Consider the following 24,643-nt stretch of genomic DNA (forward strand, 5'->3'; position numbering starts at 1 on the left):
GTAGTAGAAACATCTGAAAATAATTTGTGCCTGTTAAGCTTTGCGGACAGTCAGGGTTCTGCGTGCTATTTGCTCTCCACATCAGCCAGGACTAGCTGGGGCTGCTCTGGGTTTGCTCATTAGCTAATGAGACATGATATGGTTAGCAGGGCTCTCTGGGGGCTGCCTTCGACGTGTGGCTGCCGTGGGCACGCACAGGGCTGGGTGCGGTACCGATGAGCTCAGCTCAGCTGGAGCGCGCAGGTCGTGGGGAAGATGCAATGAGATGGGAAAGGAACATCATCCCCCCAGTTATTACTAACATTGAAAGCATCTGGAGCTGTGGGTTGGGGACCTGCTCAAGAGGGATGTGCACCCTGCAGGCCTCGCTGGAGCTCCAGCAAAGCTCTGTGTGAGCAATTCATGCTGACTGATGCTCCTTGGAGCATGGATGGAGAAATTTTCTGCAGCAATCCCAGGACAAAGGAGAGGATGGCTGAGCAATCGAGGTGGGAGGATGGCCTCCAGAAGGGAAAAATGTTTAAACTAGGAGGAAAGAAACAGCTTAGAGGAGGGATGACACGCTAACCACATGGCTGGAAGAGGAGGTGTGAAGACTCGGTAGGAAACACGGCACTAAGCGTAGGGGAATGGGCGAGAAGAAGGTAAAGTACAGTGAAACAGCCAGAAAGAGCGAGGGGACCGGGAGCATCGCAGCCCAGTGCGCGGGAGGCTTAGCGGGGAAGGCTCCCGTGTGGGGCAGCGGAGCCGGTGCTTGGCAGCTCAGCGGTGCCCAGCCAAGGGGACTCCCGGCACGGGAATCCCCGCAGCTCCCGCGGGCACGGCAGCGATGCCAGCACCCGCAGGGCCGATGCTAACGGGAGCCGGCGCTCAGCCCCGCCAGCCCAGCGCAGCGGCGGGGCTAAAGGGCGCTGCCCACCGCCGCGGCAGCGGGGAAGGCGGGGGCTGCGGGGGCCGCGGGCGGGCCGGTGGCTTCCGCCCGGCGCGGCGCATTCCTACCCCGTGAGTCAGGGCGGCGCGGCGGGATGCGGCGTCCCGCGGCCCCGGGCGCTGGCAGCTCCCCGCCGGGACTCTCAGCGCCCAGCGCCGCTCGGCTCCCGGCTCCCATTTGCATGCCGAGGCTGTGAATGGCGTGCCCGCCCGGCCGGCCCCTGGCACGGGGGAGGAGTCTCCGCGCCCTCCGCGGGCCGAGCTCGGCGGCGCCGGTCCCTTAAGCCGCACCGGGGGGCGGCTCGAGCCCAGCGGCCGCTGCGCTTCGCCCTCGCCTGCACGGTGAGTGCGGGGCCGGGGGGACGGGGGGGGCTGGCCGGGAGGGGCAGCCCGGGAGGGGCAGCCCGCGGGGGCCGCTCCTGCCCCGCCGAGGTACCGGGACCGCCGGGCGGGGAGCGGCCCGCGGGGTGAGAGCGGGGCCGGCGCAGGTGCTGCCCTGACCCCCGTGTGTGGATGTCGGAGCTTGGCGATCGCACTGCTTTCGGCTGTAGGTGGAGGTGCGCCTTCGCGGCTTGTTTCGGCTGATCCGAGTCCACCCCATCCCCACGCTTTCCCAGCCGTCCCTCCCCTGATGCTGGCACCCAGTCGCGCTTTGGCAGCGACTTTGAGAGATGATCTGGTGGAAAATATATGGCTTTTTACATGTTAAGGTTAGTTTTCCTGCCGGAGCGAGTGTCTGAACTGAGTTCTCACACTGTGCACTGCTGGCACGAAGCGAGGGGATCACGGCAGCCTGACGCGAGCGCGACCAAAGCTTTTGCAGGGTGCAACTCAGTGCCAAGTCCTTTTGTAGCAGCCCCATCCTGCCGCACACGTCCCTGCAGTGCAAAGTGCCCCATGTGTACATTTTGCCCCGTGTTTTTCTCCAGTGTAACTCAGGAGAGGTGAGTGGCAGCACAGATGAGTTTTGTCTGGTGCTCGTCCTGGTGCCCCGCTCGGTTCTGTGGCTGCTGCTTCTCTTGCAGGTTGGCTTCGTGGCGGGCTGCACGGTGCCGGTCAGAGATGTCTCCAAGCCGGGTCTTGGAGCAAGCAGGAAGTTGTTTCCTTTCTTCCTGTTTTTGTCCCCATGCCTGCTAATTTCCTCTGGGAAGAAAAGTGCATTCTGCATTAAAGGGAAAAAACAGTCACACGTAACGGGAAGGGACAAAGCAGCAAAGCTTCTGAATGAAGCATGGGACAAGGAAGGAGCACGGGGTGTTAACTGCAGTAACGCTGATAGGGCAGCGAGGACAAATAGCTGCCTGTGGGCTGTGACCACGGGGATAAAAATGGCCCAGTTGGGACAAGCTGGGGAGCAGAGCCTTGGAAGAATTGCATTTCCACTCCAGTGTATGAAGGATGTTGCTCTCCAGCTGTTCTGTCTCAGTGGTGCAGGTTTGCAGGAGGAGGTGATGACTCGTGTTAGATTGGTTGATATAGTTGGAAGAAAGAGGTGAACTTTAGATACTTCCTTTAAGCTTTGATTGTTAAATGGACTTTATGAAAGGGCTTGTCTGCCTTTTTATTAACCCTCAGTTGCTCTAATAACAGCTATCATCCCTCCTTCCTACTGCATCCCTCCTGTCCTTAAATCCTCGTGGCTGCTGCTGCTTAGCCCAGGTCTCCCCTGTGTGTGCAGGCTCTTGGGAGCCTGTGCCATTTCTGAGCTGGGATACTGCCAGCTTTCCAGGAGGTGCTGTGCATTTGGAATAGGTCCCCAGCTTTTTTCCTGGCCCCTGCGCTCATTTGTCCTGAGTCCCCAGGAAGGCAGCAGCTCTGGCATGTGGACGTGTGTCCGTGCTGTTCCTGCTTCTGTGTGTTCCCATGAAAGGAGGTTGATGCTGTGCAGCGTAAAAGCAACTCCCACAAAACTAGTTCTGCTCTGGGACTTCCCATGACAGGCCTTTTTTTTTTTTTTTTAAGCAATCCACTTGCAAGAGATCTGCCTACAAACTGGCTTTTCAGGTTCTGGGGAAAGCCATGGGTTGGCCCTGCTCTCGGGAATGTCTTGCTGTGTGCTGGGTAGGCTTCAGCCAGGGGGATGAGCTTTGAATGTGCAGAGTGCTGCTGGCCTGCAAGCACAGCAGAAACCTCTTCTCCAACGAGCTTGTCCTCTCTGTGTCTTGGTACTGAGACCGTGTGGCCCCGATGTGTCACCTCAGGCAGGAATTATGTCCCTCAGAGAGGGCCAGCACCTCGTCACTGGACCTGGCAGACAGCTCGTTTCGCTTTCGTGGCAGGGACTTCGACAGGGCTGCAGCCTCGCGAGGTCGCCGGGCAGGAATAGGAATTCCTTTTGGGGTCATCAGTCCTGTTCCTCTGGAATCCAGCCCCGGAAAGCAGCCAGCAAGTCCCAACATGTTCCCTTGAGAGAGGCAGGGTCTGCCGAGCGTGGCATGATAGGGCAGTTTATTCTGGGCACAGAGCCCTCATGCTCGGATATAATTAGTAAAAGTTTGATTCTCTTCAGTGTGTTGGATCTCTCTGCAGTGCAAACACAGCCTGGTTAGTGCTGAAGGCCTGAGATGGGCAACATGGCCAGGATTACCAGCTTGTTTTCCTCTTCCATTCAGTGTGTCCAGCAAGGAGTTGAGCAGAGTGTGTGCTGTGTGAGCCCTGTGTTGCTGGGGATGTGCCTGTCAAGCAGGACTGGCTGTGAGCTGAAGATCCTGACATTTCTTTATCTGTCACTCTACAGCTTTTATCCAGCAGACTGGTCTTTTGATAAGATTCTTTCCTTGTGGTTGCTGCCTTTCTTCCATAGCTATCTCTGGAGGCCTTGGCATCCCGTGGAGACCATGCATCTTTCTCAGAGTTTCCAGCATTAATTGTGGCCTGACATGACACCTCTGTTAATTGCTGTTCCTGCAGCCACCAGCCTGTCTCCTGTATGTGACACATTTCAGTAGAAATACTTAAAACTCAAGGATGGATTCTTTCCTTAACATTTTCCCTGAGCTCAGAAGTGGATTAGTTTCCTTTCTTTTCACTTGAGGAGGTGCTGGACTCCAAGTTTAACATTTATCATCATCTAGTTGGAAGGAAAGGAAACATGAACTGTGCAGATCTCACACAGTTGCTGTGAGGTTGACTCCCAGCTGCTGGGTATGTACATGTTGGAGTTTTAAGGAACCCATGGAATGCATGTGTTGCCTGCCTGCTCAGAGAGCTGTGTGAAAACATCTCAGTGTGTGCTGTGGGTGCTGCAGCCTGAATTTAATGGGATTTGTGTCTGGGTTGTGAGTAAAACATCCCAGTGCTGCTGGAAGGTAGGATGGAGATGGTTTCTCTCTACAGAGCAGGGGAAGCTCTGGTGTCCAGGGTTGTGCAGGTTGTTCTCTCCCTGGTGGTAGGCTTTATTTTTAGCCTTGTGGTTGGTTCTTTTGTTTTGTTTTCTTTTTGTTTGTTTATTTTTTGCCTCGTTCAGAACTAGCAGACCTGAATGGGCACCAGGTTGCTTACTCTGCTAGTGCTCAATAACTCCTCTCTGGGAGAATAACATGTAAAAGGGACAGGATTAACCCTGCAGCTCTTAGTCCCAAGAGATTAGGCTGGCAACAGGCAGATTTAACCTTGGAAGGAAATGGATCTGTTTGGCAGCATTTCCCATGGTCATGCTGGCAGCTCTGTTTCCATGTCCTCGAAGAACCCCAGGCTAATTTGGTGTGTGGTGTGTGCTCAGACCATGCAGGCCTGCTTGCATGGAGTGTGGAGAGCCTCCCTCAGTGCAGCCTGAGCTGGGCAGGGCTTGCCTGCCAGCCTCTCTGTTTTCCCAGGCAGAATGTCTGTGCCCCTGGGGGTGAGGTTTCCACAGGGAGAAGTGGAAATGCGTCTGTGCTGATTGCCCATTGTCATTTCCTTGGTAGTTAAACTTCAGGGATTTCCGACTGTTTGCTCCTTTTTTTGGTCCTACCCACCTTGCTGCTGTCCAGGAGCAGTTGAAGCTTCAGCTCACACCTCTCATCTTTGTTTCAGTTCATGCTGCTGTAGAAATGAGGAGGTGGTTTTGGTTTTTTTTTAATGTGTGTTGGGATGATGCAACAGAGAGCAAATCAGCAGCTGGGTTTTTGACCAAATCATCCAAACTACGGTCAAATCCTTCTGAGTAACAGTGTCTGTTTCCCACTGGGTGAAGACAGAGAGCTTATTCTTCACATTTATCTTAGTGGTCCAATCTCCTAAAGCTGTAAGAGTGCACGTTTCATTGCTTGTGTGCTCTACTTGCTGCACAGACAGCAAATGTCACATTGACATAGGGCTTGTTTTTGCTGTAATTTCCTTTGGATGCACTCTTCAACTATCTAGGTAAACAATTTATTTCAAATATAATTACAGCTCCTTTTTGCCTACCAGAGAAATGTTGGAAGTGCGGTGATGCAGACCTAGCAGCGGATATGTTCTTAAATTCTGGGGCCTTCAGCAACAACCAGACCTTGCTTTAGTAATCAGAGCATCTCCAAAGCACAGTGTTTATTAAAGGAAATGTAATTTCTTCTCAGTGAAGTCTGAGGTGTCATTGCACAATACTTCCCTGGCACAGTAGAGCCTTCCCAGGGGGAGAAGAGATAGCAAGCCATGCCTGATCTTGCCTTTTCTGGAAAGCTTACCTTTGCCACCTCCTCCCCTTCCTGTTTCCACTGTGCTCAGAGCCAGCCCCTTGCTCTGCTGGTCAGCAGCAATCCCTGCTTTGAAGGTTTGCTTTCCTTTAAAAAGGAACAATCCCTATGAGGTCATCCTGAAACTGCACAGGGCTCTGCACTTACAGTCCTCCAGGTCTGGCACTTCCTTGGCTTTGGCTCAGTGGAAGTTGGAGCTGCTTGGATTTTAAAATCTGGAGGGCTCAGACAAATGCAGCTTCTGTATTTGGGGAGTTACTGCCCTGTAGCAGTCAGCACACGGGAGATTTGTTACTCTGTTGCTTAAATTCAAAGCCTTAAAGTGAACTGTAGAAAACTGGGAGTTGTTTTGCCAAAAAGTGTGAGTGTACCTTCCTTTTCCCTGGCTGTTCTGGGACTGTAATTTCAGGGAGAACAGTGGGCAAGGATGTACCATGCACTCAGCCTGAAGAAGTGTGGTTCACTTAGAATTTTAATTTTTTTTTTTTTTTTTTTTTTTTTTTTTGATAAACCAAGCTAGAATTCTGATTACTTCTATTTGCATTATGAATGAGTTGTTGCACTGGGCGCATGATGAACGTGCAGAGGTGTGCACACACCTGCAGAGCAAGACAAGCTCTTCCTGCTGCTATTTCCAGTTGGACACAGCAGGAGATGGTGTGTGCCTGGCCATCAAGCAGAACAAAGGGAGAATTCAGAGCACCAGAGTGGCTCTCCTGTCCTTGGCTGCATCTTCTAATGGTGAGGGACAGCAGCCAAACCATCTCTGCTCTGAATTCTTGGCTGTTTAATTGGTCCTTTGAAGGATCTCCCCCAGGCCTTGGCTGCTGTGGGCATTTTTTATTCTCTCACTTGTGCCCAGGTGAGCAGAACTGTGGTGGTGCTGGAGAAAGCAGGTGTGTGATGGGGAGTGAGGATGCTCTGAGTTTCAAAGGAACACTCCAAGAAAGCTGTTCGGAGTGGCTCTGTGCCTTCCATCCTTCCTGAATATAAAGTCTGTCTTCTGGTGGCTCCAGCGTTTGTTATTGTTATTTCCTCTAAGATTTTTTTTAGGTTGCTATTCAGAGTGGTTTTATGTAACTTTCCATAGGAAATGTTGTCATTTGTGGCAGTTTTGATCTCTTTTGCCATTGAAACGTTTTTATTTAGCACAACAAACAGCGATTCTTAGCTGCTTTTAGTATCCAGAGTCTTTGCTGTAGAGGATGAGTGGCTTTTGGTCTAACATAATTTTTGGTTTGGCTCATTGTCATCTTTTTAGGGGAGTTGCTTTTCCATCAATTGTTTATTGATATTGTATTTCTAAATGAACAATGTTGTAATCACCAAGACACATTACCAAGAAAATGGCTCTTGAGCTGGGTGCACAGACAGCTGTTCCAAAATCAGCCAGAGCCAGTGTTTACTTCTGTCCTGAGTGTCTTCCCAGCTTGCCTTGTGTCCTGAACCCTTACAGTACTTGTGATGAGTATGAGAGCTGCTAGAAAAAAACCCTTCAAAATGCAGAATTTCAATGAAAATAAAACCTTTGTTGGGTTTGTCTTTTATTTCCTAGTGTGGGGGGTCATGGCTGCTCTGACAAAAGCCTTTTTGTGACTCTCACCTTGCTGTATAATTGAGGCAGTGACTGTGCCCATGGTACTTAACCAGGCATCTGCTTCACTAGTAATGGGAATAAATCTGGGACAGAGTCCTCTGAAGTGCCATGGAATCGTTTAAATGAGTTAAATGTGCACTGCAATAGTGTCTGTGATCACTCTTTCCTGAAGAAGGTGCAGAGCACTGTGACAACTGTGCTTAGAGGCTGCTGGGGACCCAAAGGGCTCTGCTGGCTCAGCCCAGGCAGCACTGAGCCATCAGGCAGCTGTGGTTACCTTCAGCCAGGGTGCAGGAACAGGGCTGGCACAGATGATCCTTCCCCTGGTAGCTGGTAATGGATCTCTTGGTGGAAACAGCTGCTGTGGAGGACCAGGCAGAGCTCTGCTGGCTCCCCTGAGGAATGGGAACGCTGCTCAGAGCTTGGTGTGCCATCACTGCAGCTGTTGGCTGGTATCTCATCATGCTGTGCCCTGATGGAGCTTGTAAGTGCCAGGCTGTGCCCAGATTTTTAGGATGTGGCTGCTGGAAATGTGGCTGTTGGATGTGGTGGCAAAGCCACAGGGTGTGTCACAGAGAAACATAAACAGGGTGAAGAGCCAAAGTGCTCCAGAAGGTTTTCCACTGCTCCCCCCTCGTTGTTGGTTGGTTTGTGTGCAGGCTGTTGCCCTTGCTGGTATCTCAGTAGGTTGTGGATGGCTCTGGGCTGGGTTTGCTCTGGAAGGTGCAGTTGGAGATCCCTCATTGCCCATGCTCTGTGTGGGCCCTGGGTGTGCTTGGCTGGTGCTGCAGACCTGCCCCTGTCATCTGGGCCACACGTGCTGAGGACATGGAGAAGGCTCCTCTGCCATCCTGCTCTGCTTGGCTCCCTCACCTGCTTCCTTGTGGGTGCTGCAGGCCATGGGTGAGCAGGTGAAGCTCCTCCCTCTGTGGAAGCTGCCCTGGTGTGAGGCTGGGCTGTCAGCTCTGGAGCAATCTGTGGATGGTTTGGGTGTTTTCCCATCTAATGACCCCACCAAAAAATTCCCTCTGCCTCTGGTGGTACAGCAGTGTTTTATTGCTGTTGCACTCAGCACCTGCACTGAGGGTGCTTCTCAGAAGATCAGAGATGCTGAACCCACCACCTCCCTGGGGTAATTGTTGGCTTCCCACAATGCTACAAATCTGAGTTTTGGCCATGTTTTCAACAATCACTTCAAACTATTCTGCCTAGAGAAGCAGTCCAATCATCTGGCTCCAGCTGCTCTGTTTGTTCCTGTGCTTTCTCCTTTCCTTCTGCTGGCACCAGTGTTTGTGGAGCCATGTGGGAAGGAGCTGGGGCTGGAATGAGCCATTTTCTCTGCTGAGCTCATGTGGGTCAGTTCCCAGTGTGGATCACCCAACAGCTGTGGGGATGCTGGTGCCAGCAGGAGGAGGAGGGCAGCACACAGGGCTGGGTCACTGCTCCTTCTGTTGGCTTGCATCTCTTTCAAGTGTTTAGGAGATCTTTTTAGCTTGAATTTTGAGCATTGGTTTCCAAATTCTTGTTACTATTTTGCACTTTGTCTGCTGCAACAAAAGGACCTTGAAGATCAGCCTGTTGCTTGTGAGTGTTTGCATGTTGTAGCTGGGGGTCATCTTTTAACCTGTGTTTGAAGGTGCTCAGCTACAGATCTGGGGACTATCAGAAATCAGAAGAGGTTTTTGAGCTTCCTGTTTTTCCTCTCTCTGCTATATGAGGGCAACACATCTTCAGGTCCCAGGTGAATCTGCTTTGAAAGCTTTTAATGCTGGTGTTCAAGTAGGAACTAAATTTTGTTTGATTTCCATCATAACCTTCATGTTTTTCTGAAAATCAAGAAATTCAGTTGCTCAAAGGGATATCACATCTCCTTTCTTGATCATGGGATTGGCTCACGTACATTCAGACTTCACTGGTGGATATTTTCATTACCTGTGCTTAAAGCCCTCTGTCTCTGTATGCAGCTGAACCTTTTCCAAGTTCAGTGAGTCCCAGCTGAAACTTCTGAAGCTTTGCACTCCTGCTGTGCCTCTTTGAACACCATCCCTCTACAAGGCTTTGCCTGAAATACCAGCCCAGTGTAGCTTCCCATTTCCTGTCTAGGGCTCTGCCTGGCCTCTTCCAAACCGGGCAGTGTCAGCTGGTATTTCTCAGCTCATTCAATTCAGTGGCTCATGGTGAGATCCCCGGTGGGGATGGAGCAGGACAGTTTCACACAGGCAGGGGATGACAGCTCAGGGCTGTATTTGATGTCTCACCTGAGCTGCTGTCATGCTGAGCCATCACTGAAGAAGTTGGTCCTACCCTTCCTCCCTGGGTTGCACAGGGCTTATCTGAAATTGTCTGGGACTCTTCAGGCTGCCAGATCAACAGGAAATAATTTACTAGGGTTAGTTTGTGCTGGTAAAACACCTTGTGGAGCAAGGCAAGCCTGCTCCCTGGGCAGCAGCTAGCTGGCAGATGGGTTTGCTCACGAGCAGAGCCTGAGGAATTGCTGCCTGTGTGATTTGGTGCAGGCTCTTGGAAGTGGCATCAGCCTCCAGCAGAGCTCGTGCATGGCAGGGAGCAGTGAGAGGGACAGTGGGGTGTGTGTGGGCATGGCAGTGCTGCCAGCTCCCTGCAGGGCAGGGCTCACAGGGCACTGTGTCTGCACAGCTCTCAGAGCTGCTTGGACTGCTCAGACCCAGCTCCTGCAGAGCCTCACGGCATTGCCCAGCTCAGCAGCCCGTGCTGGGAAAGCAGGAGAGGGTCCTGGGCAGTGCTGATGGCTTTGTTTCATTTCTCAGGTGTTTTCTTAGTATAGGCAGTGGTGGTGGGCTCAGCCAAAGCCTGAGTGTTGCTGTGCCCTTAGCAGCTTTCCCCAGGAGTGGCCTGTCCCACCTTCCCTGTCCCTGCCTGCCCTCAGCCCCTCCATGTGGCCCGTTTCAAAGGGCTGGCTCACGCCTGGTGTTTGGGATATTGTTTGGAGCTCCTTGGGTCTGATCCATGCTAGATGGTTTTATTGGCAGCCTAAAAACCCATTGCTCCTCTTCTCCTTGGACTTCCTGCCTTTTCCCTGCTGTGCCAGCAGCAATCCTCCTGGAGAGAGGCACAGCCAGGAGCTGTCTCCTCCTGTCTGGAGAGCACTGTGAGGATCCTGCTTTCTTTGCTGGATTCCTGTGCCTCAGCCAGACCCCTTCAGGTACATGGGGCTTGCCTGGGACTTTGTGTAGCAGGCACTGTAAATAAGATTGTTGCAGTGATGGGGTTTGAAAAATGGAGAAAAACAGCTGGAGTCTGAGCATGGTGCTCAGATTGCAGTGGAATAACCCCTGTGTGTGTTACTCCTGGGAGTGTCTCCACACACTGTGCTGGAAAGGAGCAGTGCTGTTGGAAAAAGCAGATGCTGTTTGTTTGTGTTGTAGTGTTGAATTAAGTTGGGGTTTTGTTTTGGTTTGGTTTTTGTTTGGAATGTTTCTTAGGGGGAAAAAGCCAGCATTGTTTTAAATGGGAATGCTGGTAAAATGGAGATTTAGGAAGAAAAGAAACCAACGTGGGAATAGCTTCAGTTGTCTGTTTAAATGGAAGGATGCTCTTTCTTTGAAATGACTGTGCAAGCTTCTAAATGTATTTAGGATGCCTGTCAGTCTTAGGAACATGCTCAGGCTTCTGGGCAAAGCTTTTCCTTTGCTCTTTGGGTCGGTAGATTTCACTAAGCAGCTTTCCTTGATCATGTGCCAACTTTGGTATTTAATGTGCTCTCCCCTTTCTTAGCCTGACCCACAGCACAGTGGATTTGCCTTTCATTCTGGTTCTGTGACCTTGCTTTGGCACAGACCTTTTGAAGATGAATTTCCCAGACTGTCTGCCATTGATATGTTTTTTCTTTTGTTTGTTTATTTTAATTGAAATGGACATTATTAGTAATTTTTATGTTGCTACCAGCTGATCAGTTAGAAGAAGCTGGATTTGCAAATACCTCTCATTCAGCCTTATATTTGCATATTCCTGAGTTTTGTGATGCTGGTGGAACAAAGTCCAAACTAATCAAGTGCAAGAGGTCTGAAGCAGCCTCTGTTTGAGGACTGAGCTTCTGGATGTGGATGTGGGAAGAGGGAATGGTAGGAAGACATGGAAAAGATCTGTAGGGTCAGGGCTTGCATGGAGAAAGGGGATAGGGAGAAGCTGATCATTCTCCTAGTCCAAGAACTAGAGCAGCAAGTGGACCCAGGAATGACAGGTTTGCAGATGAGCTGGAGTCACACAGCATGTGTTTCAGCTCTGGAGCTTTGTCATGTGCAGTTATGAACACTAGAAGTTTGCTTGGATTAAAAAATGATCTGGATAAATTCTGGAATAATAACCACTGGATGGATATAGAGATGGATACAGAACTGTTACATGCAAAGATATTTCTGGCACAAGAAGCCTGTGAGTTATTCACAGCACATGCCATGGCTCTGTCCTGGGAGAAAGGACTGATGGGTGATCCTGTACTCCTACCCTGTGCCAGGCATGCTCAGCTGGAAATGATGAACTGGCTTTAGAGGGACCCTGAGCTGACCCTGCATGAGTCTTGTGTTCCCTGTGCTCTGTGTGTTCCCATCCTGCTGCTCTTGGTGGCCTCTTGACAGTACTGAGAAATTGGGATGGGTGGTATGTGACCATTAAAACAAAATATGCATCGATGCAGTCAGCTTTGAAACAAAGCCCACTGGCCTGATGGAATACATGGACACTGGACCCTGAAACCCCTAAAATAACCAAGGGGTCAGTGTGAAACTCAGCAAGTGCTTTCACTGCAGTGCTGAGGCACAAATTAGCAGCACTTTGGGTGAGGGCCAGGTGTGATAATGGGAGTTACCTGCCATGCAAGGGCTGTTGGACCATGCTGCTGTACATCTGTGCACACAGCTATGCACTGATGCTCCTCTGGTCTGTATATCCATTTATTCAGCTGGATCCACATCAGGCTCCCTGTTAACCTCTGGAGACCTGTCTCCCATGACCATACCCCAGGCCTTTTTGTGCCTGGGGCAGAGGCAGCTGCCTGACCTGTGCTGTGGCTGATTATTCATACAGAATTCACAGTGCTTGCCCTGGCAGGGCCTGATGCAGTCTTGGGTGTTTGTAGGGTTTATTTTTGGCCACTCCAAATGCATGCAGGGAGTTGGGAATGCTGAACAGCTCTGCCTTCACTGCACTCTTTTAGTGGGAAATGAACCTGATAGTGAGTAAAGAAGGTTGAACTGGTAGAGGGATTTGCTCCTACATACTCTTGTTTGCAGCCACCCTGGAAATTTATCTGAGGTTTAAATACTGAATGCATTTAGAGGGTTATTATATATGCATTTTTATGCTTTGCTATTTAAAGAACTCTTTAACTGCTGAAGCAAGGAGAAAGCAGAGCAATCCATTGCTCTGTCAGAATGTGAATTTCATATTGACATCTTCACCTTGCCTAAAATACAAAGTTAAGTCAACTTTGGGGGTAATTACAAGGCCACAGGCTTTACCCCTGTGTGTGCCTGTCCTCGTTGGCAGGTGTGTACACCCATGTGCAAGTCTGCCGGGGTGGCAGGGAAGCCAGTGAAGATACACGGACATCACTGCCTGTGGTCTGTGGCAATTTAGGAGGGGAAACTCAAACCAGATTTAATCAGAAGTCTTTCACAGGGTTTCATGTTACTGCAGCAACTTTCGGGCAATACGGGCGTGATTCATCCTGTGCCTTCCTGGCCTGGCCTCCCTGATTGATAGAGCTGCAAATCCTACACGTTTGTATTCTTTACACCCAGGGCTCCTGCTCACAAAGGCTGCTCTGTAGGTAGACAGGAAGGATGTTGAGTGATGTTGGCTCAGTGGTGAGATGCTGGAAAAAGCAGAGTTGCTACTTTGGAGGCTCTGAATTTGCCCCTGAAGGCACAGGAAGGAGGCTCTTGAGTTGTGTGAAATAGATTGTGTTTGGTTGTGTCAGCATGGTGGCTCTGTCTCTCTTGGCTGGTCTCTGATTAGGACACCTTGAGGATGTGTGGTGTTTGTGATCCTCAGAGGTAAATGCTGAAGCTCTTTGCTGGAGTATTTCAGGTATGAGAAATCTGCTTTGCTTTCTGACCTCACTATGAAGACAAATTTGCAAGACCTTTCAGTAAATCGTGTCTCATGGCAGATTTACTCATACCAAGCACAGGCAGGAGTTCCCCTAATACTCTCACTGTCCTTATCTTGCAGGAAGTTGAACAGCTGTATTTAGCCACCTCTGCAGCTCAGCAGGGAGGGAAGGAAGGATTTGTGTCCCTCTCATGCATAGCGCTGCATCTGTGCAACAGGACTGTGGTGCATGTATGAAGGGCATGTCTGTACAGGCTAGATCATGAATTCCCAGACTTTTGGGGGCCTGTGGTATTTGCTGAAACCCAACCTTCATCCACCTACAGCTGAGTCCTCCCTTTCTGTCGTTCTGGCTCAGCTGAGCACAGCGCTCCTGGCAGCCGGCCCAGCCCCGCGACTGAACCAGCAGCTGGCCTTCAGCTCCTTTTAGATGAGATTCTCTCCTAACCCAATCCAGATCTTCCCCCCACTCCCATTTGTTGACCTATTTCCCCCCTGCCTTGTATCTTTTGCAGTGGTGTGTGCAGTTCCCTTTGCAGAGCTGTGGGAAGATGGTGGCAATGCCCTGCAAGGCAGTGCACGTTTCACAGAACCAGTGCCTAATTTAGGTTGGGAGGGACCCGTGCAGGTTGACTGGCTCAGCCACTGCAAGGCTGGGATAATTCAGGCAGCTCAGGGCCTTGTTTTGTTGCATGCCAAATGTCTCAGAGGGTGGAGATCCCTCTGGTCCTGGCCTAGGACTTGGCCTCTCTCAAGGAAGAATCCTTACGTGTTAGACTCACTCTGCATTTAAAATAAATGGGCTGTGTTAACACTGTAAGAGCACTAAGTTTTAATTCCAATAGAGTTTTTTTCCTACTCCCTGTCAAAGCATGTGTGCCTGCTGATTTAACTGGTTGCTTATTCCATCTGTCCACTGTGGTGAAGAGGCTGGTGCACTTGATTATTTTTGTCCCCTGTGGCTAAGGGCCACAGGCCAGGCTAGGGCCATGCAAGGAGGGAGCCCGCAGGGAATGGAATCTGTTGTCCCATTGAGCACACATGCTTCCCACTGTTCACTTGAAGTTGTGTGTGTGATAGGAGAGGAAGAAATACAAACTCGTAGCGCAATTTAGGCTGCAAAGTACCCGTGGAGGCATCTGAGCTGATCTGCCTCCAGTGAAACCTGTTTTCTCTGAGCATGCACAGTGAAGTGGGTGCTCTGCCAGCCTGAAGGACTCCTGTGGTCCCAAACAGGAGGGCAAAACTGCAGCAGAGTGGGCAAGATGACAGCGAGTCACTCTGCTCACTGCGGTGTTTGGATTACACAGCGGTTTTTATTTAAATACCATATCATTATTATTTATGTATGAAAACCACTCTTAGTTCAGGATTAGTGCCAGTTCTCTAATGTTCATGCTATACTAGTATTGCTCTGTGCACTGTATTATGTTTCTAGAAAATCACTACATTTAAAAGAGGTTAGAAACAGCGATGAGAAATGGCCACTTGTTAATTGCTAAGTGGTGGGTGGGTTGGAAAGTGTGGTGCTTGGCTTTGGGTGGGCAGAAAAGGGTGTTGGTGAGTCACAAGCTGGTTTTAGAGGGAGCTCAGTGGCTTTTGATACTGCAGTTACTTAGCTGGTTGGTCTGGATCCAGATCTCATTAAGATTTAATTCATGGCTTGTTCTTAAGGAATCTGGATCTCAACAGTAGCCTCAGCAAAAATCTTAATGGGAGGCAACTCAAACCTGTGACTGCGGTGCCTGTATCTGGCTCGAGGTTCTGTGTCCTTTAGTGTCAGGTGCTAAATGAGCAGCGTGGGCACAAGCTGTGACCCCCGAGCCCTCATGAGGCACTTGGGGAATTCATCCCCCATAATAAGGGGAGGGGTTAGATGCAACTGCCAACCCCCCTAAAACAAAGCACAACCCTAAAAATAAAACAAATTCTATCATAAATTCCTACTTGGCCTCTCTCCAAGATCTATGGCGTGAAAAACCATTGTTACAAAATTTAACTACAGGAACACCAAACTCTACCCTCTCTCCCCCACCTCCCCACCCCCCCCCCCCCCACCCCCCGCATGTTTTCTTCATGCTTTCAGGGTATGTATAACTATGCATCACACTCTGTGCCCCATCAGACAGTCCATGAAGTGTAGGATAGTTCACATCACACTCTCTGCCCCATCATCAAAAACCCAGACAATATCTCCCGAACGGATGATATTGGGTTGGTACACCCACCAGATACATTCTTGTGGCCAAGTGTACCTTCCTACAGCCAAGCTGCAAGCGTTACCCACAGACCCAGAAACTTATCTACTGTGCACAACACAGATTTAATTCATGGCTTGTTCTTAAGGAATCTGGATCTCACAGTAGTCTCAGCAAAAATCTTAATGGGACGCAGCTCAAACTTGTGACTGCGGTGCCTGTATCTGGCTCGAGGTTCTGTGTCCTTTAGTGTCAGGTGCTGAATGAGCAGTGTGGGCACAAGCCGTGACCCCCGAGCCCTCATGAGGCACTTGGGGAATTCATCCCATGTGCTGGGAGGAGAACCCTCTGCTCACCCTGCCAGCATGGGCTGTGAGGGGTGAGCCAGATTCCCTCCTGACTCTGGTGTCTCTCCTCTCCTCTCCTAGGCCTGAGGACAAGCGTGGGACGATGTCGGAGGCGCGGCACGACAGCACGAGCAGTTTACAGCGCAAGAAACCACCATGGCTAAAGCTGGACATCCCGGTGCCAGTGCCCCTGCCTGTGCCAGAGGAGCCCCTCCAGCCCGTGCAGGTACAGGGGGGAGAGTTTGTGGAGCTGGGGAGGGACGTGCTGGGAGCATCCCTGTGCCTGGGATCCCCATCAGGGAAAGGCAGCGTGTGATGGCAGGTCGTGAGGCCACATGAGAAGGGGCAGAGCCTTTGAGTAAATTTATGAGCAGTAATTAACTGCCCTTGAAGGGGATGTGGGAGGGATGAGGGTGGGTGGCTGATGTGCTCACATCAGTGGATGTGAGTATTTGGATGTGGGATATGAGAGTGAGGTATTCAAACAAGCATTTCTTAAGGGAACTGGAGGACTGAAGGCCTCCCAGACAAGCATGAGGGCCTGGAAGTGCTGGAGCTTGTGCTGAAATGAGCAGGGTATGAATCTGACTTATGAATAGCCAAGATAATGACAGACTTTCATCAGCAACAGCAAAGAACAGTTACTGGCAACACAAAGCTGTTAGCAGCAGGAGGAACATAAGAGGACCACGTGGGATGAGAAATACATAACATTGAGGAGTGCTGAAGTGGAGATGAGGTGATAGGTTAATAGGAGCAGTGCAAAGCATGACAGTCAAACACCCTCATTTGTGCTGGGGACAGGGAGAATATCAGGAATAGCTGCTACAAGGTATTAAAAACTGCTGTAGGGATGAGACCTGGGTATGAATGCTGGCTGCTTGTGTGGCCTTGCTGCAGGAGCAGAGACTCTGTGCACTGAAGGCAGAGCCAGAGGGTTCTTGTTGCTCAGCTCCATGGGTGTGCACAGGGCCTGGGTTCAGTCACTTATGTGAAAAAAAGTTTAGTCATTAGAGAAATGGAGCTTCCCTGGAGGGGGCTGAGGACAAGCTTCTGTTAAGACAGAACTTCTATTGCACTTGGAACAGCAAGAACTGTCCTCTTCTTCATTCTGTGATCCAGGGATTCACATGTACTTTGCTTACGTGACAGCTCCTGGCAGATAAATCTTGGTTCTGGTCTTCCCTTGAAAGGAAAGGGTTTGGAGGTCAGTCTGTAGGGATTAGAAGTGGAGTTCAGGGTTTTACCAGTGCAAGTTGAAACTTTCTGAATGAATTATTTAAGGCTCTGATGGATCCTTGCCCTATCTGGAATCTCTAAATCCAGCTGGGCACCTGGAGGGACACTCTGTGCTTATGATGGAAACTAGTGGAAGTGATGTTCTCTGCACAGCCCAGGCTATCAGGATAAGAGTGCATTGTGCGCACCTCTGACTTACAGCCTGAGTATCTATGTACTGCTTTTACATAAAAGATATCAAAACTGTTAATGTAAGTGGAAATCATTAGCTTTCTGGGCTAGAGAGGCTGAAGTAGTCTTGAGGCAGAGACAGTGTCTGACCAGAGGATCGATCAGAGCTTCCCTTGCCAGAGGGGCAGTCTGCTCAGGCTGCCCTGTACAAATGGGACATGGTGTCTCTGCTGAGCTGATAAAAATGTGATCCAGAGCAGCCCTGGAGAGGCAGCTGTGTGAGCTGAGAGCAGCGTGGTGAGTTGTGCCACATTTGGTAGGTGACATTTAGCCATGACATGTGAGTGTGCCCAGGATGTTGGGCTATGAACAAAGCCTTTCCCAGCTTGCTTAGGCTGCACCAGGCAGCAGCTGCAGAGCCACCCACAGCTCTCACAGGCTTTTAGTGCAGCTCCAGAGCCACTTAAGAAGCAAATCCCACTGACTGCGTTTCTCTTGACCTTGTGGAGCGGCCTGGGAAGGCGTGATTTGGGCAGCCAGCAGCCAGGAGGATGTGCTGCAGGAGCTCAGGCAGTCCATGTTGCATTGCTGATGTGCCCAGCCCAGATCTCTGACTCTGGCTCCCTCCCTTCCCTCGCAGCCGACGCGGCGCCAGGCGTTCCTGCGCAGCGTGAGCATGCCGGCCGACAACAGCCGCGCGCCGTCCCTGCCGCACGACCCCGCCAGGAGAGCGGGGCTGCAGCGCCAGACCTCCATCACCCAGACCATCAAGAGGTGAGGCACGGAGCTCCTGGGGCCTGCTGCACTGTGTCCTGCCATCCTGCAGTCCCTCATTGCCTTGGGAGGTGGTGCGAGGGTGGGTGCAGGTTGGTCCCCAGTGTAGAAGCCCAGTGGTGCTGTACAGACTGTCTGTAGTGCATGAAGAGGAAAGTTCTGGGAGGAAGATGCTGGTGACCAGGACAATGAATGGTGTTTGCCACTTACAGACAGATTTTGGCTGCCCCCATGCCCTGGAGGGGCTGTTTCTCAGTAACAGGATGTGTCAGGCCCTGATGTTTAGCTGTGACTGTAGGTTGGGTGTGCTGGGTGTGCTTTGGTGCAGTGTCTGAGAACACATGGTTGCTGAGGGAGGCAGAAGCCCATTGGAGCTGTGCAGGGCTCTCAGCAGCTTGGCTCCTAGCGCTGGCAGGTCCTTGAGATCACTCTGAGGGGTGGTGGAGAGCAGAGAGAGGCTGCTCTGGTCCTGTGTCCCACTCCTACAAAGGGTTGTCATTACGAGACTCTGGAGACATGGCCACACAGAGCTGGATGCTCTTTCCCTCACCATGGCAAAGGCTTATCCCAGTTTGCCCAGAGGGAGTGGCTCTCCCAGCTTCTCTGCTGAGATGGCTCATTTCTGTCTCTGGCAGTGTGTCAGGCCTGCCTGGATCCCAGGAGCATCCCTGGAGCTCCAGGGGTCAGGGGTACTTTCAGCCAGCCAGGCTTCGCCCCCTCACAAAGGAGCAGCTTTCCAGCTCTGGGACATCTCCCACACACTGTTTTCCTTTGCCTCAGACCTTCCCCAGCTGCCTTGGTGCTGAAGCTCTCCTGCATCAGCCCACTCTGATCCTGCTTCTTGTGAGGTTGAGAGGGCTGAGCCTGTGAAGTGGTGTCTGCTCTTTTCAGGGCTGTGGGCAGCCTCTGGGGCTGCTGAGGCTGTCCTTGCACACCTACACTGCCTCCTCCCTTGCCTCCCTGCTCCTGACGTGTTCCTTGCCAGGACAGCTAGGCAAGAGCACGTCAAGGATGAGGGGATATCCTGGGAGGGTGCTGTGGAGGCCCTGACAAGAAGCACTGGGTAGAAAAACCTGGCTAACCTGTCCCAGAAGTCCTCACAACATGCAGTTTGTATGTAGGGGAGTGAGGAAATGTGAACTGCTTTGGTGCTACTGTGACAGATTTACTTTGGGAAGGACTTAACAAGGAGCAGAACTGCAGGAGATGCACACATTACACAACACTGGCAATAAAAGCATGAAATGAGTGGATCAGAAACAAGGCCAGGGAAATGGAAAGTATCAAGGCCTAAATCCCTGTTTTCCATTTAGCAGAGCTAGGAATACAGTGGAGAATGCAGACTATACATCCCTAAATTGTGTTTTGGGATTTGTTTTGTGAGTCCAGGAAGGCTGACTGCCAAGTTTTCTGTTTAAGACAGCCCTCAGAATACACAGAATGTGAAACTGCAGCAGGACTCCGTATCATCTTCCCTGGAGGACACAGATCAACTATGAACATAATGTCAAGCCTGTGTAGTCCAGAACAAGGCATGGGAGTGATTCATATGAAAGCATCTAACACCATTTCCAGTCTTCCAGGGTGTCTGAGATGTCCATGCAAAGCAGCAGATGGGCCACAGATAGACTTGTTCACCAGGCAAGATCCTGTCAGGGCACCAGTCACCTGTTTCTAAGCAGATCATATCTCAGCCTGATGGCACCTCCATGGTTTCACACTGGTGTCCAAAGCCAGCTGTGGAATCTGTAGCTGTGTCTGGGCTGAAGAAGGCAGTTCTTACAGGGGAGCTGAGGGGGATGTACTCCTGGTACCTTCCAGAGCAATGTGAGACACACATCACAGGTGCACCAAGAGGATTCAGCAGCCTCCTGGGTTCAAAGATGCTGCTGCTGTGTGGCTTGAGCCTGGTTGTTTCTCTTAGGTTGTGCTCTCATCTCAGGCCGCTGTCACATGCAGTGGGGCACCACTGCTGCCCATGGGGCTATGGAAGGAGATGCAGTGGCTGCTCCTCCCCAGAGCCCTGGAGGTTCCTTGCCCTCAGCTCTCTTTTCTTTGCAGCAGGCAGGTTCGGTTTCAGAGGAGTCAGACCCTGCCCGCGGGTGGGCACCGGGGGGGCAGGAGCTCCCTGCGAAAGCGCCAGTCCCTGCCCCGATCGTTCTTCAGGTACTGGTAGCACTGAGTGTGACACCCACCCTGCATGTGTGTGCCAGGGCTGTTGTGAACTGCACAGAGGCTGCCTGCTGCTGAGAGCACATTGCCTTCCCAGGGCTGCCCAAGAGGCCTACAGACAGGCAGAGTGAGAAAGTTCATGTGTGCCTCTAACAGAAAACAATTGTCACTCCTACTAAATGTGTAGGCAGCTGTCAATAAGTAGCATGGACTAACAAGCTGTCCACCCGCCAGCCTCACTCCCTCCTGCCTTTCCTAACAAGCTGTCAACCTCCTGGTGTTCACCATAGCTGGAATATCTCCCCAGGGCAGCCTCAGCCCAGCCTGCCTTTGCTGGCAGCAGTGCAGCATATGTTGGCCCCAAAGCCTTCTTGGGGCAGGAGGGGAAGGAGAGGAAGCAGCACCAAACAGATGCTGTTGTGTTGGTCCAGAGGAGCTCAGAGCTGATGAATGGAATATAGCATCCACTCTTTCCCTGTTGACATCATGGCTTTTTCTAATGCAAATGTGATTGTCTTCTTTTTGAGGTGGAGGTCTTTGTTTGCTTAGCACCAAGGAGATGAGCCACTCCAGGAGTCCAGGGCACAACGGGCCCATTGACCATCACTCCAAATCTGGAGCTTAGGAAACTTTTAAACCAGACAGACAGTGTGACTTGGACCTACTGCCCTGTATTCCTGTCTTACCATCCTGCCCTTGGCCAGCTGCCACTCTGGCACTGTCACACCTTTGGGGCTGCTTGTGTTTGGCCTTGGGCTTTCAGGGCTGCTTGGGTCATTGTGGCAGAAGAGTGACATCTGACTCTGATGTTGGTTGTTACAGTGCCCTGGGGACTCCACAGGATGTGAATGAATGCCAACTGAACAGAGGCATTCAGCATCTTCCCAGGGTGCCCTAAACTCTTTAGTGATTATTTTGGCTATGATCAGGGGGGAGTGGGACAGCTCTTCACCCTGGCCCTGGCCCAGCAGTGGTCTCTGGCAGTTCTGGAGTGTTCCTCACAGTGCCAACAGCTGTGGTGGGGCTTGTCCTTCCAGACCAGTGGGAGCACAGTTTTGGAGGTCTCTGAGGCTCATATGGGCCCAAATCACCCTCAGCCCCTCTCCCTTTGAGGCCCCGTGTGCAGGCTTGTCACCCAAGGTCACCTTGCTGCTGAAAACCTGGTTACAGCAGTCTGTGGGGAGCCCTCTGAGTGCTCAGGCTGTTCTGTGAGGTTTGTGTTGTGCCAGAGCAACTGGCAACTTGACGTTTGTGCTGTGGGCTTGGTGGGTCTGTCAGGGCAGGGGCTGGCCCTGGGCCTTTGCTCTGGATGGAGAGGAAGATTGCTCCAAGGAGATGTGGGTCTGTGGGAGCACAGAGGTGCCCCAAGATTTTCACATAGCCCCATCTCCAAAGGCTGGCACGTTGACTTGCTGGTGGCATTTGGGTTTTAGCCAGCAAGGCTGTGGATTTCCAACACACCTTTTGACATGGTGGCAGAGCACCTTCACCTGTTGGTTTATGGGGTTTTTGCTTGAGTACAAAACCACAGGATTAATTTCCTGTCTCCAGTGAGTGCACTGTCTCAGTTCTCATGTGTGGCCTAATTGTAGATTTATCCCAGCCTTTACTCCAGTGTGTATTTTAACGCTCACTTTGTGATCTGTGAGGTCTTCTCAGCAGCTGGAGATCCTGCCCCTGAGCAGGGGGGCTGAGGCCACGGGTTTGGATTTGGCTTGGACTTTCAGGTTTCAACACCTGGGCCAGTCTGTAGGCTGGGACAGCTTGTCATCTCTTGAGGATGGATCAGCCATGGTGTGGGAACTGCTTGGCAGGGCTGCCATGACCTCTGCAAGTTTAGGGTACCAGCTGTCCTGCAGGATTTGAAATAGGCTTTTAGTCTGACTTATCCTGATCCCTCCCTGCCTTCCTGGGATTTTGCTTCTGATCCACTGCTCTTCTGTGGCAGCAGGCACTTGGCAGCAAACCTGCCTCGTGGCTGCAGCCTTGTGCTCCTGCTTCTGCAACCAGCAGATTAGAAGTGTGTGTGTCTGCCTTTGCAGAGACCAGAACTGCAGCAAGTGTTGCTCTTTATGCTACCCTAGAGGAGGTTAGGGACCCTGCAGCATGAGATGGAAGTTAGGGAGGTTCTGGGAGTGTGGAGGGGAGGCTGGGAGAGAAAAGAGATTTCTGGTGGCTTTTGGGACAAGTCACAGAGCTGTGAAACAATACAGTCTCACAATAGGGATCTAGAGCTGGCCTGAAGATGGTAAGTGTTTGCAATAGATGATTTTTAAAGTAAAAAAACACCTTTCACCAAGTTACTTTCTGAATTTCTGTACCATTTCTTTTCCTTTATGTTTAGAAAAACTCGGAACAAACTGTCCTTTGCCCACAGTGAATATCTCCTGTAATTTTTCTTCTGTCCTAAGAGACAGAACGCTGTTGATGGTCAAGCATTTCTGGCCAGCATCTGTCAGGTTGAGGAGAAGCTGCAAGAGTTCTGTCTTTGAATTGGGGTGGGCTGGAAGTGACCACCAGGGCTTTGTCTTTTCACCTGCACAGTCCAAGCAAACATCCTTCTCCTTAGCACTTGTCTGCTGGCATCTTTCAGAGGCACAGCAGACTGGTTTGGGGTGAGCAAAGACAGCGATGCCACTCAGAAATGGCAGAGGAAGAGCCTCCGGCACTGCAGCCTGCGCTACGGGAAGCTCAAGCCTCAGGTCATCCGGGAGATGGACCTGCCCAGCCAGGACAACATTTCCCTGACAAGCACAGAGACCCCTCCTCCTCTCTACGTGGGGCCCTGCCAGCTGGGCATGCAGAAGGTGAGTGACCTGGGACAGAGGGACAGAGGCAGGGCCATGGCTGAGCTCCCTGCTCGGTGCGTTCAGCGCGTTGGCAGCCGTGACCTGTCTGCGGGCTGAGCTCTGCCTCGACACGTCTGGGCTCTGTGCTCAGACACTTCTCACGGCCCAGGTACAGTTTGGCAGCTCTCTCTCCCCCAGTCTTGTTGGCTGAGATCCCTCAGCTGTTGTGGTGGCTCAGAGCTGTGTTTGTCATGCTGTGACTGTGGTGATCAGGGGTGTGCAGCATGAGCAGCAGCTCTCAGCTCAGGCTTTCTGCTGCCATTTTGAAGGACAGAATTGTGTTCTGCTATGTTGGACCTAAATGTGCAGTAGCAGGGCTGGAATCACTGGGGACATTTGCCTTGCCCCAAGCAGAATGCAGGCTGTAGCACAGCTACTGTCCCCATGGAAACCTGGTTATATTTTAGGACTTTGAAAAGTGTCTCTTGCATCAGTGTCCTAAAGCTCTGCTCATGGCTCCTCAGAAGTGGTTTTGAGTGTCTGCAAAGGGCACCTGGGTTTGGTGCTGCCTCCTGCTCATTACCTTTAAGTGTGACCCAAGGGGGCAGGGCCCGAATGAGCACATGCAGTGACCAGAACTAACCACAATATCCAGCTCTTCCCACTGCTCCTCTCAGTGACACTAATTGGTGTGGTTGATGGCTGTGCTTTACTGAGTGAGTGGGAAAACAATTCCTTCCAAAGCAGGTCAGTCTGTGACCTGCAGCCTGGTGGCAGCACTAAAGCAGAGGAAAATGTAGTGCCTTTTTCAATCACATTTTGCCTTGTTGTCTTCTTTTCTGTTGAATGTCTTGCACCTAATCTTTGCTCACAGGAGACTTAGAAATATTGTTGAGCTGTATGTGGGCTAACATTAAATCAGAACGTGGTGTCAGTAGGTGTGAGCCCATTAAGCTTCCTGTTGAGTGTGCAACTGTGGATTAAAAAAGCTCGTAAAACCTTGGGATAAAGCACAGAGGTCTTATGGAAACCACAGCTGTGATGATGTAAGGACAGAGGCAAGGTTTGTAGCTGAAGGCAATATTTTCATTACGTTGATTCGTATGTTTGGAATAAGTGAGAGCACTGGCCTGAGGAGTCCCAAAGAAGGGCTTGCAGCTCCTGGAAGCTTGCCTGCTTTATCCAGCTGTTAAATTTAATTAATGGAAGCAGATGTAAATATACAGTATAGTTTCAACAGGATAACAGGAAACTGCTTAAGTCCTGGGCTGCCCAGTATCAGGAAGGAAACTAACTAAAGAAAGAACATTTCTGTTTTTAGGGATTTCTCAGACTCCTATTTAGGCAGCACATTCTCTGACTGTTGAGCTCACTGGCATGGGAGACAATGAAACCAAGAGCTTAGTGTGACCATGTTCACAGGGGTCTGAGGATGAGGGAAGAGACGAGGATCTGACTCCATGTTGCAGAAGGCTGATTTATTATTTTATGATATATATTACATTAAAACTATACTAAAAGAATAGAAGAAAGGATTTCATCAGAAGGCTAGCTAAGAATAGAAAAAGAAGGAATGAACAACAAAGGCTTGTGGCTCGAACAGAGAGTCTGAGCCCGCTGACTGTGATTGGCCATTAATTAGAAACAACCAACATGGGCCAATCACAGATCCACCTATTGC

The 24,643-nt window shown here is 50.9% G+C and overlaps 1 protein-coding gene across 2 annotated transcripts in view; it reads left to right on the forward strand.

The window, feature by feature from the left end:
* The first annotated feature begins 1,201 nt into the window (after positions 1 to 1,201).
* The window catches only part of RHBDF1 (rhomboid 5 homolog 1), a 36,458-nt gene continuing 13,016 nt past the window's right edge, over positions 1,202 to 24,643 (forward strand). The window contains exons 1-5 of one of the 2 annotated variants that reach the window (XM_054270984.1): positions 1,202 to 1,272; positions 15,899 to 16,043; positions 17,868 to 18,001; positions 20,063 to 20,167; positions 22,767 to 22,980. In XM_054270984.1, the coding sequence (XP_054126959.1) occupies positions 15,921 to 16,043; positions 17,868 to 18,001; positions 20,063 to 20,167; positions 22,767 to 22,980 (576 nt within the window). In that variant the 5' untranslated portion in view covers positions 1,202 to 1,272; positions 15,899 to 15,920. The remainder of the gene's footprint in view (positions 1,273 to 15,898; positions 16,044 to 17,867; positions 18,002 to 20,062; positions 20,168 to 22,766; positions 22,981 to 24,643) is intronic. The other variant, XM_054270985.1, reaches the window with a different exon arrangement.

The sequence above is a fragment of the Melozone crissalis genome, unplaced genomic scaffold (genome assembly GCF_028551555.1).
Source record: "Melozone crissalis strain CALT ecotype California unplaced genomic scaffold, PUWL_Pcris_2 ptg000012l_1, whole genome shotgun sequence".
Lineage (NCBI taxonomy): Eukaryota > Metazoa > Chordata > Aves > Passeriformes > Passerellidae > Melozone > Melozone crissalis.